The sequence below is a fragment of the Neofelis nebulosa genome, chromosome 11 (genome assembly GCF_028018385.1).
Source record: "Neofelis nebulosa isolate mNeoNeb1 chromosome 11, mNeoNeb1.pri, whole genome shotgun sequence".
NCBI classification, from domain to species: domain Eukaryota; kingdom Metazoa; phylum Chordata; class Mammalia; order Carnivora; family Felidae; genus Neofelis; species Neofelis nebulosa.
In genome coordinates, this window is record NC_080792.1 from 46,129,823 (window position 1) to 46,145,529 (window position 15,707).

The 15,707-nt window shown below is 34.0% G+C and overlaps 1 protein-coding gene across 5 annotated transcripts in view; it reads left to right on the forward strand.

Moving 5' to 3' along the window:
- Positions 1–15,707, forward strand: part of SS18 (SS18 subunit of BAF chromatin remodeling complex) — a 90,891-nt gene that overhangs the window by 37,584 nt on the left and 37,600 nt on the right. For all 5 annotated transcript variants that reach the window (XM_058692464.1, XM_058692467.1, XM_058692468.1 and 2 more), the window contains exons 4-5: positions 5,179–5,332; positions 9,206–9,427. In XM_058692464.1, the coding sequence (XP_058548447.1) occupies positions 5,179–5,332; positions 9,206–9,427 (376 nt within the window). The remainder of the gene's footprint in view (positions 1–5,178; positions 5,333–9,205; positions 9,428–15,707) is intronic.

Here is a 15,707-nt window from a genome sequence, read left to right on the forward strand (position 1 = left end):
CATATACTAATTGAGTTAATAGCCGTGATTTCACATCTTTTATATTCTTAGGGTTTTTCATTTTTGTTTTGGTCTCATTATTCTACCAATTACTAGAAGTATGTTATTCTGTTTTTCCTTTTGGTTCTGTTAACTTTTGCTTTATAGACTTTGAAGCGGTGTTACAGGATGTATAGAAATTTATGATTGTTACATATTCCTGTTGAACTGATCCTTTTATCATAATGAAGTATTCCTCTAGTATTTTGAGTAGTGTTTTTTGATTTAAGTCAACTGTCTGATATAAATATAATGATATCACCTACTTTTATTAGTGTTTGCATAGTATCTTTTTCTTTTAACATGTGTATGTCCTTAAAGTGGATCTTTTGTAAACAGAATATAGTTGGGTGTTTTAAAAATCCAATCTGATAATATTTGTTATCTAAGTGAAATGTTGGGTCCAGATACATTTAATGCAGAACATGATATAATAGGATTTGAGAATATCAGCCTGGTATTAGTTTTCTATTGGTCTCTTCCTTGCCTTTCTTTGAACTAATCAAGCATTATTTTTTCCTCTCTACTAGTTTTTTAGCTGTACATTTTTATATGTGTATGCATTTTTAAGTAGTTGCATATGAAATTACAGTGTACATTTTGGATTTATAAAGATTCCAGTCTAAATTTGTACTTTTAGCACTTGCTGAAAAATGCAAGAGACTTAGAACAGTGTACTTAACTTATTCCTTTTTGTGTTTGTCTTTTGTGTTAGTTCTGTCATATATTTTATACTTTTATGTCTGTTTAAACCATATAAGCCTTTGTTACAATTATTCTAAATATCAATGTTAATTTGTATTTGTCTAAACACTTACCTTTCCATTTCTCTGTATTAAGTCCTCTACTTCTGTGCTGCCATCTGGGGTTATTTTCCTTTAGCTTGATGAATTCCCTTCATCTGTAACAAGTTCTCTCAGCTTTTGTTTATTTGAAGCTCTTACTAATGCATCTTCATGTCAGAAGATATTTTCTCTTATAGAACTCCAGATTGGTTGGTTTATTTTATTTTCTTGTTTTGTCTTAGCATTTTAAAGATGTCATTTTATTGTCTTCTATTTCATTTATTCCTGATAAAAAAAAATGTCGTTAGTCTTGTCCTTCTCCTGAAGATAATGTGTCTTATTTTTTCTGACTACTTTTAAGATTTTCTCTGACTTTGGTTTTTAAGACTTTGACTCGGGTATCGTTTTCTTCATATTCTGGTGAGGTTTATAGAACTTCGCATGTCTGCTTAGAGACTTGTGTTAGCTTTGGAAAATTTTTGACTGGTATTTTTCAACTATTGCCTAAGATTCATTTACTCTGCTTTTCTAACTCCAGTTAGATGTGTGTTAAACCGTTGTAGTATGTTGTACATGTCTTTATGCTTTTATTTTTTTAATGTTCGTGCCTTTATGTTTCTTGGTGTGTCATCTTTTTTATACATTTCTTTCAGTTTACCAATCTTCTATTTTGCTGTTTCTAAACTAGTGAGTTCTTAATTTCATTGATTGTATATTCCAGTTCGGAATTTCCATTTGACTTTTCTAAGAATTCTAGTACTTTGCTGAAATTCTCCGTCTATCCTTTTTTTTTTTTTTAACCACTGAGCATAGCAGTTGGTTATTTTAAGGTCTCTCAGATAACTCCAAAATATGAATGACCTGGGTGTCTTCTTCTGTGTTCTGTTATTTCTTTTAGTTGTTCATCTATTCTTTTTTTTTTTTTTTTTTTTACAAAAATTTGAGATAAAATTCACATAACATGAAATTCACCATTTTAACTTTTTGAAGAATACAATTCATTGGTTTTTAGTATATTCATAGTGCTATCCGACCATCACCACTGTCTAATTCCAAAACATTTTCATCAACTCAAAAAGAAACCTCATAAATGTGGGCATTCAATCCTAGTTTTCCCTCTGTCCATTCCCTGGTAACATCTAATTAGTCTACATTCTTTCTCTCTGGATTTACCTATTTTGGATATTTCATATAAATGGAATTATACAGATGTGTGGCCTTTTGAGTCTGACTTCTTTCACTTAGCATAATGTTTTCAAGATTCATCTATGTTGTATGTTGAAGTATGTTGAAGTATTGATACTTCATTTCATTTGTGGCTGAATAGTATTCCATTGTATGAATGTTTTTGTTTATCATTTAATAGACATTTGAGTTGTTTCTGAGTTTTTTGGTTTTTTTTGTTTTTTTGGCTATTATGAATAATGCTACCATGACATTTGCGTGCAAGTTTTGTGTGACTGTGTGTCGTCAGTTCTCTTGGGTCTATACCAGAAGTGGGGTTGCTGTGTCATATGGTAACTCTGTGTTTAACTTTTTGAGGAATTGCCAAATTGTTTTCCATAGTGGCTGCACCCCTTACAATCCTGCCAGCATGTATGAGTTTCATTTTTTCCACATTCTTGCCAACCCTTGTTACTTTCTGTAGTTTTAAAAAAAAAATTATAGCCATCCTAATGAGTATTGTCCGTTTATTCTTGTTTTTGGAATGCTTTGTAACTTTTCATTGAATGCCAGACTTATGAACAGTTGTGGAGCTCTACTTGGTGTTACCTAATTCCAAAGAGAGTTAAGTCTTCCTTTGGAAGGTGAAGTACTTAGAGTACCTTGAGTACTGAGCGTTGTCTATAAGAGTTGTTAGGGCTGATGTAGTTGTTTTGACCTTAATCTAAGAAGAGCCTTTTTTGAAGTCTCAACAGAGAGCTTGCGTTATTTACAAAGGCCTTTCTGACTTGGTAGGGACTACTGCCAGTCTTTTGTTTCCCTAGCCCTGGGCAGAAGCTGAAATTTCTGCTCAGCTCTTTAGCCTCTTAACTGCTGTTCTATGCTAGTTTTTGTGAATTTTCATCCTGTTTGTGGTTCTTCCACTCTGGGATTTTGTTCTTCAGGTTCTAGCTTTCTGATAGTCCAGAATTCCTCCTCCTTCTCAGTCCAGTAGGGCTGCCGCCTCTGCTCGGGCTCTGTTTTCTTGTTACACAGCAAAGTTAGGGAAAAAGCCAAGGTGTTTGGAGGAGCTGATCTTCTGTGCTTCCCTTCTTTCAAGAGTTGTAGCCCCTCCTGTTTCTCTCCGTGTAGATTGCTCTTCAGTGCCTTCAAACAATTTTTACATTTGTGTAGATTTTATAACTTTTATTGGCAGATGGTTAGTTTGATAGAAGCTACTCTGTTACGATGGGAGCCGTGAATACTGATGTTTCATTAAGTGCGTCGCAAGAAAATGAAAAAGCTCTTACCTATTGAGAGTGAGAACATACATTTTCAGCAGAGAATTTGGACAAGAATATAGAAGGCGGGATTTTTATTTTCAAATGAGAAGAAGGTCACAGTCAGCCATTTTTGAAGGATAGTAAAGGATCATTTCAAAGTAAGATATGTGACACTGAGTTGATGTTTGGCAATTTTTTAAAATTCTGAACGAAGTTATTAAGTGTTTAAAGAATCTGAAGTGGATAAAGAATTTAAAATGAGAATTGAAGAAAAAATATTTAATAAAGAGCAGTTATTTTCTAGATTTAGTAGTAAAGGAACTAAGACTCTGAATTCTATTTATTTACTTATTTGTTTTTAAATTTGTTTTTGAATTTTATTTATTTTAGAAAGAGAGCATGAGTGGGAGAGAGGGGCAGAGGGAAAGAGAGAATCTTACATAAGCTCCATGCTCAGTACAAAGCCTGATGTGGGGCCCCCTCCTGGGCCCGATCCCACAGCCCTAGGATCATGACCTGAGCTGAAATTAAGAGTTGGATGCTCAACTGACTGAGCCATCCAGGCACTCCAAGACTGTGAATTTTAAATGGGTGCTATTAGAGTTGTACTTGGTTATTTGTGTAAATGTTGGTGATGTTAAATGGTTGGCGATTTGGGTATTTATGTGTGATGACTACAAGACAGTGTTTTATCGGTTAAGGGTATCAGAGAGGATTGTGTTCACAAAATCGAGATGGTACAGAAACGGTAACTAAGTAGCCATGTAAAAATGTGGGAGAAGGACACCCGAGTGGCTTAGTTGTTGAGTGTTCAACTTTTGGTTTTGGCTCAGGTCATGATCTCACGGTTTGTGGGATTGAGCCCTGTGTTGGGCTCTGTGCTAGCAGCGCTCGGAGCCTGCTTGGGATTCTCTGTCTCCCTCTCTCTGCCCCTCCCCACTTGCACTCTTTATCAAATTAAATAAATAAACTTAAAAAAATGTGGGAGGAAGAGAATGACTGAAGTATGGGAGCCAACATTATGTTTTTAGAACATAGAGAGGTAGAGAAAGAAGGCAGAAATAGATCTGTAAATAATAGCTCCTTCTCCTCCTGTAGGCTTAAAAATGGGGATTTGGAAAGAAACTAACCATTTGCTTTCTTCACCAAAATATCCCCAAGAAGGGAACCAGGTGTTGCAGACCACCTTGTATCTGTGTTTTTCCTTTCGCCCTTTTGTGAACTCTCAAGGTTAGTCAGTGATTTTCTTCACACTTTCATTAGGAAATTTGCCAAAGGCATCCTTTTGAGGCAGCTGTCTCTGTACCCTTGGAGGCCATCAGTAATGTTTCCGATCTATAGGAGTCGTCGGCACAAAAATGTTGGACTGAACTGAGTCTTCGTAGTTTAAAACATTCCCTTGCCAAAATTTATTTCCCCCTCGAACAGTACAAAGTATATCATATTTAGGGGCTTCCTGTCCTTTTATAAATTTTTGTTACAGTGACTTTTCAGGTAAAATCCATCATTAATAGTAAATATGTCTAAATATATTAATAATGAAAGGAAACTTAATTTTTAAAACATAATTTAAGTAACAACAGTGAACACATTAAAATCCTTGTATATAAACAAATGTGAATTTTGGTATAGAATATTTAAAAAATTTATTTTCACTATTGAGATTTTATAAAGTAAAATATACTTTAATTGTGGTGTTCTTTTGGTCTGAGGTGGTCAGAAGGTATCTTCACACTAATGATCTTGTTAAGTTTGGGGGTCATATTATATTTGATGTAAATAATTTGTTATTAAAATGCATTAGAATAAGTTGAAATGTATTTGTGTTTTTGTTCCTATTTAGTTTAATAGTACAGACAACTGTTACATGCATCTTTAATATATTAGTCTAACTGTTTCTCTTGTTTTACTAAACTGTCTTCTTTCAGCCACCCACACAGAATATGCCTATGGGTCCTGGAGGGATGAATCAGAGCGGCCCTCCCCCACCTCCACGCTCTCACAACATGCCTTCAGATGGAATGGTAGGTGGGGGTCCTCCTGCACCACACATGCAGAACCAGATGAACGGCCAGATGCCTGGTAAGTTTTTCTCCTCTAAGACATTAACACCAGAGTTGCTTAGCAACTGAAACGACATGGGGGCTCAAGGGATACTAGATTGTTGATGACAAAACTGCTTTGAATGCCCCCGAGTACAAGCTCTCTTAGAGTTTGTTAGCTACAGAGCTACGTGACCTGTATTCAGTGTTTATCAGGCTGCCCTTGGGCTTTGATGTAGCTGACACACAGCATTCCTCTGATGAACAGAACTGGCTAAATTTAGTCTGTCTGAAACTATGCAATACAGCTGGCTTTAGAAGCTTTTTGGAAAAAAAGGCATTGCGCCATGACTTAAGAATTAAAATCTCTTTATAGATTATAAAGGTATTATAACATTTCCTTGGGTTTTGTATTTACTTAAAAACTTACTGGTCTCAGAAACAGTATTGCTGGAAAAAACACATGAGGAAAAGAAAGAAAACAATCTGTAAAGTGCTAATGTAATATATTTAGTATTTCCACGTTGATACTATTGAAGCTGAGTATAAATTTTTACAAATATATATGTTTATGGCATAATATAAATATGGAAATTGATATTAAAGCAAATTTAAAGGAAAAATAATTTCAGATGTTTGAGATAATGAGTTACTCCTTTTACTATTTTTCCGTTCTAAGTTTGGAGCCATTTAGAGTATCTTCCAGGCTGTTGGATGCTTAATTAGTTACCTTTTGCTGATTTGAACTTTTAATCTGAAAAGTATCATTAAACTCTTTTGTTTTTGCAACAATAGCTACAACCCATACCCATAATTCTTGGTGGGTTGTTTTCTTCATTTAATGTGAGAATATTTTTACTTTCTAAAGACAAAGGCTATTTTCATTAACAAAGTATTATACAGATAGCAATAATGAAAGTAAATGAAATAACAAAGCAATTCATTTGTAAAATTAGTAATTAGTATCTTTAGGATAGTCTTGTCTTAGCTGATTGTGTTGGTTGGTAGCATTGGTATCCAGGGACAGTGGGTGTAGAAAATGAAGTAAGGAGAACACAGAGCAAAAGAAGCCAGGTAGCCCGGTTTATAGAAGATGGGTGTGCGATTGATCGTGTAGAAGGGTGATGCTGTTTCAGTGGCTGTCTTCTGTTTCCTTTGGTGGCTTGCCACAGTCCATGGCCCCCATGACCCACACCATGGGAGGGGAGGAATAGGAATAAAGACCTCTAACTACTTGTTATGTTGTAGTCAAGAGGAAACTTCTGGTGAGTCCACATTTAGCTCATCAGGACCTGTTGCTTTTAGAACTGGAAGGGTAGTGCGAGTTAGTTTTGTGACTTTTTATGGTCGTACTGTTAATTAGAATTTTGACTTCTCCATATAAATTCAAGCTTAAGGCCAGAGAAGCACTTGAACAGCAATGTAATTATTGTTAACGTGACATTTGGGTTTTTGTATGAGGCCATCTGGAGTAGTTACATTCTTTATAAACCAGAGATTTTTCAACTAGTTATGACATAGGTTGTCCAGAACACTGTAGAGCTTCCAAAATAGTCTCTTATAGAGTGTTCTAGTTAGGTGTAGGAGAAATTGGTCCAGTTACTTATGTTTCCTTTATTTAAAACCTGCTTAATAGAGCTTAGCCAACTTTTTTGCGCACACAAATTTGTATCTAGTCTTTCAGTTTCCTATTTTTGTGTTGTTTTTTGTTATTTTGTAAATCTAAGTCATAGAGCTACTTATATCTTCTTTGATCTTGGTCAGATAACATCAGTTTCAGATTCCTTTTTAAAAATGTTTAACTGATTTGAAAAAAAATAAGATAATGTATGTCTCTGGTACCAAAATCAAAAGGTACCAAAGGGTATACAGCCCTTACCTCCAGATACTTTGTTCCAGAGAGTCATTGGTGTCTGGGTATCCTTCAAGAGATAATTCTCTGTATCTAAAACATATGCATATGCACATTCCTTTTTCTTTTGTCTTACTCTTAAAAAAAAAATACAAGTTGTGGCATATATTATGTAGTATTATGTTTAATATTTTTCCCTCTTAAAGATATATCTTAGAGACCATAAGTATATAAAAATATATTTTGGAGACCGCTCAGTACATAAAGAGCTGCCTTATGCTTTTGGTGGCTGTATTTCATTCTTTTTCATGGATGCCCCTAATTTATTTGAACTATTCCCTTATAATGAAATACAGGTCATGTCTAATCTTCCGGTATTAAAAACTATGCTGATGTGAATATGCCTGTAAAATAAAAGTAAGTAAACAAGTAAATAAATCCATATGCAGTTTTGCATTCATGGACGTATGCACACGAAGACCTGTATATTTATAGGATAAAGTCCTAGAACTGCAACTGCTGTGTGAAAGATATATGCATTTTAAAATATGGTAGTTATTGCCAGGGCACCTGGGTGGTTCAGTCGGTTGAGCATCTGACTTTGGCTCGGGTCATGATCCCATGGCTTGTGAGTTCAAGCCCACGTCGGGTTCTGTGCTGACAGCTCAGAACCTGGAGCCTGCTTCCGATTCTGTTTCCTTCTCTCTCTGCCCCTCCCCTGCTCACAATCTGTCTGTCTATCTCAAAACTAAATAAACATTAAAAAAATTAAATAAAATATGGTAATTATTGCCAAATTGCTCTACATAAAAATAGTACTTATTTATATATTTATATACCTCAACAACGTATGAAATTACTTTTCTTCAGAGATCAAAACTTTGGGTCTTTAGAATCTGAAAAATGAAAAAAGGATCTCATAATTTTAATTGGCCTTTTTATTATAAATGAAGCAGGCAGTCCTCTCATATTTATGTCTCTTTGGTAGTTTTTGTGTGAACTAATCATTCCTGTCCCTGCCATTTTTTTTTTTTTTTTTTTTTTTACTGCTGGTGGTCTTTTACTTACTTTATATGTTCACGTAATTAGTTCAGTCTGTGATATGTCTTGTAAAAAATTTTTTCCTACTTTTTAATACTTAGTTTCGTTTTGTCTGGTTTGGTCATACTTACATTTTTTTATTTTTATGTAGTCTAGTCTAGTTTATCAGTTTTTTATGGCTCTGGGTTTTCTGGCATGCAAGAAGGCTGTTCCACTTCAAGAATATTTTTTAAAAGTTCTTTTTAAAATTCTCTTTTATGGTTTCTTTTCCTCATTTTCTTTTTTAATGTTTAATATTTTACTCATCTGGAACTATTTTTGGTGGAAGGAATGTGGTAGGACTTTTTCCAGATGGCTACTCATTTGTCACACTATTTATTGAATTTCACCACTATTATCATTTACAGAATTAGAAATTTGGGTGTGTTTTTAGACTCTGCTCTGGGTCCATTGACCTGTTAATTCATTTATATGCTAGTACTACACACTTTTCATTACTTCAGCTTTAGAGGCACCTGGGTGGTTCAGTCCATTAAGTGTCTGACTCTTGATTTCGGCTCAGATCATCGTTTCACGATTCATGAGATTGAGCTCTCTGTCGAGCTCTATGCTCTTCGGGCAGAGTCTGTCTGGGGTTCCCTCTCTCTCTGCCCCTACCCCGTTCATGCACACATGCTCTCTCTCAAACTTAAAAATAAATAAATAAAAATAAAAAATTACTTCCACTTTATATGTTTGTTCTCTTGTAAAGCTAGTTGATCATTGCTTTTCTTTTTCAGAATGTTGCTGGCTTCTAAAAGCATTAGTTTCTTAATCTATAAAATGGGAATAAGTTCTACCTCACAGTATTTGCTCTCATTCATGTAATGCATTTACTTTGCTTGCTGTTGATTAAATATTCAAGTTATTGTTTGCTATTGTTATGGTATGCAAAAGAAAATAAAAAAGCTCTTTAAAGTACTTTTTAATAGACCATGTGTTTTAACTTTCATATTTGGTTCTGACCACTTTTCTTCAAAGGGCCTAACCATATGCCTATTCAGGGACCGGGACCCAATCAACTCAATATGACAAACAGTTCCATGAACATGCCTTCAAGTAGCCACGGATCCATGGGAGGTTACAACCATTCTGTGCCATCATCACAGAGCGTGCCAGTACAGAATCAGATGACGATGAGTCAAGGGCAGCCAATAGGAAGCTATGGCCCCAGACCAAATATGAATATGCAACCAAACCAAGGTAAATAAGCTTGATATCGTTCTCCACTAGAATGCTATGTTAGCCTTTGAAAGTAAAACAGTTATTTCAAGTTGGTAGCTGATTCTTGAAAATACAGTTTAAAGTAAGTAATGGTCATTCCTATAAAAAAGGAACATTGAACTTGACACTAGTTTAATTGTTTTTGCATTTAGAAGTTAAATTGCTTAATTTAGCTTTTAAGCTTATTTCATGTCTTTTGGACAGTTCATTTGAGATTGTTGTATTTTTATTAAAAAAAAAATTTTTAATAGATGAATAGCCAAACATTTGTTTAGAGCTAGAAGGTTGAGAAAATATAATTTTATCTTAGCAAGTATAAGCTGTTAAACTTTTACTCGATGATTTTTTTTTTTTTTTACCTATTAAGGATATGTTAATTTATATGAATTTCCCTTGATTTTTATGAATGTTTTCTGATGTTGTGTTTCAGCATTAAGAGGTAATTTTAACGTAATTTGTTATTAGAGTTTTCAGTAGAGATGCTGCTGTATTCTTCTATTCTTAGAATGGGGTGAAGTCTATTAAAGTTTGTTACCAATCTCAGAGAATGAAATTATCATGTTTCTTTTTAAAATATTCTTGTGAATAATAACTAAAAACCAGTAAGTGGCGCTCTCTTCTGCTAATTGCCTGCTAAAACATTTGGCATATTGCCAGCCTAAAGCTATTTCAGTTGCAAAATGTGAGGTTAAGTGTAAGATAGAATTCATATTTGCAAAAAATTTTTCTAGATTTTGATTTTGAAAAACAAAGCACAAAAGTGCACCCAGATAAAGGGAGTTGAGGTTAATTTGTTGATAATTACTTATGATGAAATAATATATTCTAACACTTAAATAGTAATACAGAAGCTTTTATATTTTTGATGAGATACACTGAAAACAAAGAGAGCCAATATAATAAATTATCAGTGTAGCTTCACAAAAGTGGCACTTGCTCCATTTCTCCCGTCCCCCTCAAGTTGTTTAGTGCCCATGATGGAATTTCTTTTTTTTTTTTTTTATAAAATTAGGTCAATTAAAGGTGTAGAATAATTAAGATCCAGTCAGTGGCAGGTCAGAGGGGAGTTCGGAGGTTTCTCCATACAGTTTGGTTACCAGGAGAGAGAGAGCAAGAAATTTGGTAATGATTCTCACAGCATCTACAGTAATGATGGCACACTATTTAGAAACTGTAATTAAGAAAATGATAGGGTGTTTACAAGAATGGACGTTGCTATAAGATTTGGAGAACAAAAAAATAATGCATATAGCAATGTGCATGTAGAAAATAGTAACTGATTTTTGGAGAAAGGAATTGAGGTTTTTATAAGAATTTTTTGTTCTAAACGTAGGGACCAACTGTTCTTTTTATTTGTTATTTATTAAAAAAATTTTTGTAATGTGTTTTTATTTTTGAGAGAGAGACAGCGTGTGAGTGGGGGAGGGGTAGAGAGAGAGGGAGACAAAGAATCTGAAGCAGGCTCCAGACTGAGTTCTCAGCACAGAGCCTGACATGGGGCTCGAACCCATGAACCACGAGATCATGATCTGAGCTGAAGTTGGATGCTGAGCCATTCAGGCGCCCCTTTTATTTATTTTTTTGAGACAGAGAAGGCACAAGTGAGCAAGGGGCAGAGAGAGAGAGAGAGAGAGAAAGAAAGAGAAAGAAAGAAAGAAACGGGGCTTGCCCGGAGCTCATGTTTTACTCGAAGCAGGCTGGAGGTCACCCCAGCTCATGAACTGTGAGATCATGATCTGAGCCAAAGTCAAATGCTTAACGACTGAGCCTCCCAGGCATCTGGGACCAACTGTTTTTAAAAATGTTGCGTTTTGTATTTGTATTACTAATGTATAGTTTTTCTTTCTACTATAGTAGTTCTATTGCTTTTTGCTTTGTTTGCATGATTTATGAATTTCTTACTAGTCATTTTCTGTATAGTCTGTTTTCTGTGTAGGGATCTGACTTAAAGAAATGAAAGTTATTTTTCAGAAAACAATACGATGGAAATCTGTAAGGAACTTTTCAGTATTTTAAAAGTCTCTTCAGGACAAATAAACTTACCAGTTAAATTTTGATATTTCATATACAAAGAATGCCAAAGAAAATTATAGTTGCCAAAAAAAGAGAGAAAGTTATATGAGCTTGCAGGAATATCTACTTTCTTAATTATGAGTTCCTTGTACGACATTTTAATTCTATGATATCTATTGGATGAAAAAAAATTTTATATGAGTTTTTATTTAAAGTTTTAATATTCATTGCATATAAAACATTTTCTTAGCTTTAAAAGTAGGCTTCCTGTTTTACATTAAAAGTTTTGTTTTGATAAATAGGTGGAAGAAATCAGAGGGGACCACTTTTTAAATAGTTCTTTGAGAAATGCTTAGAAAACATCAAAATCCTATAAAAGGAAACAATTTAACTTTCAGAACTCTTTAACATTTGTTGAGATATTATTAGCTGTTCTTTGAGTTAAAATCAAAATATCGAAATCTTTTGGCTATCCCTGTATTTCTACATACATATTTCTGTATCAAGAGATCTTAGAAAAACTGTTAAATCTACTTACCATTTTTTAAATAATGGGGTTAATTAGTCAAGGAAAAGAAACATTTGTGGGATTTCTTACATTAAATTTCTGTCAAGTGACAAAAAAATGGAAAAAGACTAATGTGGAGAATTTTTATTTTAAAACAGAATAATTAAAAGGCAATTACTATTACATTAATTATTATTTAAGTGACATATTTGGGAGCTTTAACTGATAATGTGGTAGTAGTTTTCTAAACAGAACGTTACAGATCAAAGTCTAGATGCATTTATTCTGATAGCTTTGAAGTGACTTTTGTTTTTCCCTTTTTCTTCCCTTCCTTCTTTCTCTCTCAGCTTTGAAAATGAAATTAAGTGGGGGGGGGGGGGGAAGTAACTTGTCTAAAAATGTTGTCATTGTAATTTAGGAGTCTGATGGAAATTAATACAAAGAACAGATAGACATTTATAATTTATCGTTGTGATTGTTTAAAAAAGCAGAGAAGTATTCTGTTAATTTATACTATTAGCTCTAGTATAATAAGGCACAGTGTGTACTAGTGTTACAATAAAAGTACTATCTCTAGGAATGAAATTGTAGAATCTTTTGAGCTTCATTAGTTCTTTAAAAGCTGTTTTTAGCTTTTAAATGTTTTACTGAAAAATTAAATCAGCACAAAGACTGTTACAACTAAAACTTGCAGACCAACGACACAAAATAATGTCTTTTCAAAAAGCTACACAAAAAGTTGACCCCATTAAATTTACTAATCGTATATTACTGTGTTCATGGTTAGTAAAAGAAAATTCAGCAGTTAATGTTTTTTTTTCCTTAAAAAAAATGCATGTGTAATAATGGCATTGATATTGGTGATTTGTAGTTGATTTGCAGTTTTATACATATCTGTGAATTGAGAAGACTGAAATACTTTTTAATTTAGCAACTAAGTTTATTACTATAGCACAGTATTTTTCTCCGTGTTCTCTTAGAGGGTCTACTACTTCCAGATAAAATGAAAAGTTTAGGAACTTTTTAAGTTGTTTCTTATACTGGTGGCAAAATCTTGTAGTCAATCCAGCATAAACTTTCCTGTGTTATTTTCACTATTATCCAGATAAAAGTTCAGGGATTATTACTTTGAACTTTAAGAATAAGACTTGTATTCAAAGTAAATCACCATCCTCTTACATAATTAGATCTGCTTACTCCTATATACAGCATAAACTTCACTGGAATTCAAATACTTGAATTCACTAGAATTAAAAAAAAAAAAATGGAGGAAGTGTATCTGTTTTGTTCTAGTTCCTAGAACAATGCCTCAAAGTAGGCATGCAAGATCTGTTTCTTCAGTGAATAGGAAGTAAACCCAAATGTTACATGATGACCTGGAAATACAGAGTTAGTACTTTAAAGTTATGTCTTTAATAAAACAAGTGGTATGTTCATTAGAGTATTAAAAGTCAAGTTAGAATAGCAAGGCTTTCTGAAAGTGACCAACAGTTACATTTGATAGAATCTGCAGTTTTTATTCCCAGGCATTAATATTTGTAGTTTTTCTCATTTAACATCATTTTAGTAATTACACATTCAAATATAAAGAGTTTTCACAGATTACTTTTTGCTAAAACATGTATTTCACAAGTTCTGTGTGTATAATTCTTTAGACTTGGATCCAAATCTTGGCCCAGTAGATTACTGTATGTGGGACCTTTGACGAAATTACTTAATAAGGAAGGTGAAGTGAAATGATGCATATACAAATTCTGATTCAGAATTGTTTGCATAATTTGTATGAAATTAGTTGGTCAGAATAAAAAGCTTTTTAAAAAAATACTTATTTTGAGAGAGAGAGGGAGAGTGTGAGTGGGGGAGGGGCAGAGAGAGAGGGAGAGAGAAAGAATCACAAGCAGGCTCCGTGCTGTCAAAGGCAGCACCTGACACGGGCTTGAAATCACGAACTGTGAGATCATGAAATCAAGAGTTGGATGCTTAACTGACTGAGCCACCCAGGTGCCCCTAAAAAGTATTTTTTTAATAACAACAACAAAAAAATTGAGATAAGTTTATTAGTTGTCTCTTTTAGGCATATCAATTTATTTCTGGTTTTAGTTTTGTTTGAATAATATTAAGAAAGTCCTGATTCACTTAGGTAATAAGTTACAAATGATAATGGTCTAATCTGGACGCTTGATGTTAGAGTACTGGGAAATTTTTATCTCAGTACTTTTATTATGTAAATATGAAGGACAAAGAATATGTATTATCATAGCTGGGAGTGTTATATTTATCTTATTATATTGTGGATTATTGTCTGATAAGAGCTATACCAAGCAGATGTGCTTGAGATGAGCCTAGCACTTAATTGTATATGTGATCATAGTAGTATATTTCTTTGCACCTCTTTATTATCAGTATTTGTAGTATATTTCTTTGCACCTCTTTATTATCAGTATTTGTAGTATTTTTAAAATATGGATGGTTTTATTGGTTGATTTTTTTTTTTTTTAATTAATGTATTTATTTGAGAGAAAGTGCAAGTTGGGAAGGGGCAGAGAGAGGGAAAGAGAGAATCCCAAGCAGGCTCCATGCTGTCAGTGCAGAGCCCTGCGACGTGCGGCTCAATCTCATAAACCATGAGATCATGACTTGAACCAAAACCAGGAGTTAGATGCTTAATTGACTGAGCCACCTAGTCGCCCCACCGTATACCCTTTTGATAATGCTTCTAGTCTTTTACTATTATAACTACTTCTGGAACAAACATTTTTGTATATAGATCTTTGTGTACTTAAACAAGAATTTAGTAGAATGAAGCTTAGAAATAAAATTGCTAGGTAAGATACATAAATACTTAAAATGAGAGGCACAAATATTCAGCCCATAGCATTTGCTATTTGCATTTTTTCTGTGAATTGCCTATTGTGTTCTATATTCTGTGATTTGTCTATTTATTACTAATTTGAAGGAGTTCTTTATAGATTAAGGCTAGTCACCCTTTATTTAGTATATATAAAACATTTTGGAAGTTTTAGAACACTAGGAATTTAACTTTTTTTTTTTTTTAATTTAAAAAAAAAATTTTTTTTTTCAACGTTTTTTATTTATTTTTGGGACAGAGAGAGACAGAGCATGAACGGGGGAGGGGCAGAGAGAGAGGGAGACACAGAATCGGAAACAGGCTCCAGGCTCCGAGCCATCAGCCCAGAGCCTGACGCGGGGCTCGAACTCACAGACCACGAGATCGTGACCTGGCTGAAGTCGGACGCTTAACCGACTGCACCACCCAGGCGCCCCGGAATTTAACTTTTTTAAATGACTTGTTCTAGTAATAGGATTCTGAAATGGTAATGTTACTTTTGTGGAAATATGTAGTTATTTATTAATTATGTCAGGCCTTTTGTTCAGCATTTGTTAAATTCTGGTCCAGATAGACTTAGGTAATAATTATTGCTAAAATGCTTTGGAGGACTCTGCCTGCTTGCTAGTGTGTTAAAACGTCTCAGAAGTCCTACAGTAAAGAAACTGATTTGATTTTGGTTGACACAAGTGTTTCACAAGTATAACACAAGTGGTAACACGAGTATTTTTTTGGGGGGGGGGTGCATATTACTGATCAAAAATAGGAACTAATATTCAGCGAGTGCCAGGTATGTATGTATCCAATTTAATCCTCACAATATCCTTGAGGTAGTAGTACTATGATTATCTTCAGTCCCTGCATGAGAAAACACGTCCTGTAGAAATCTA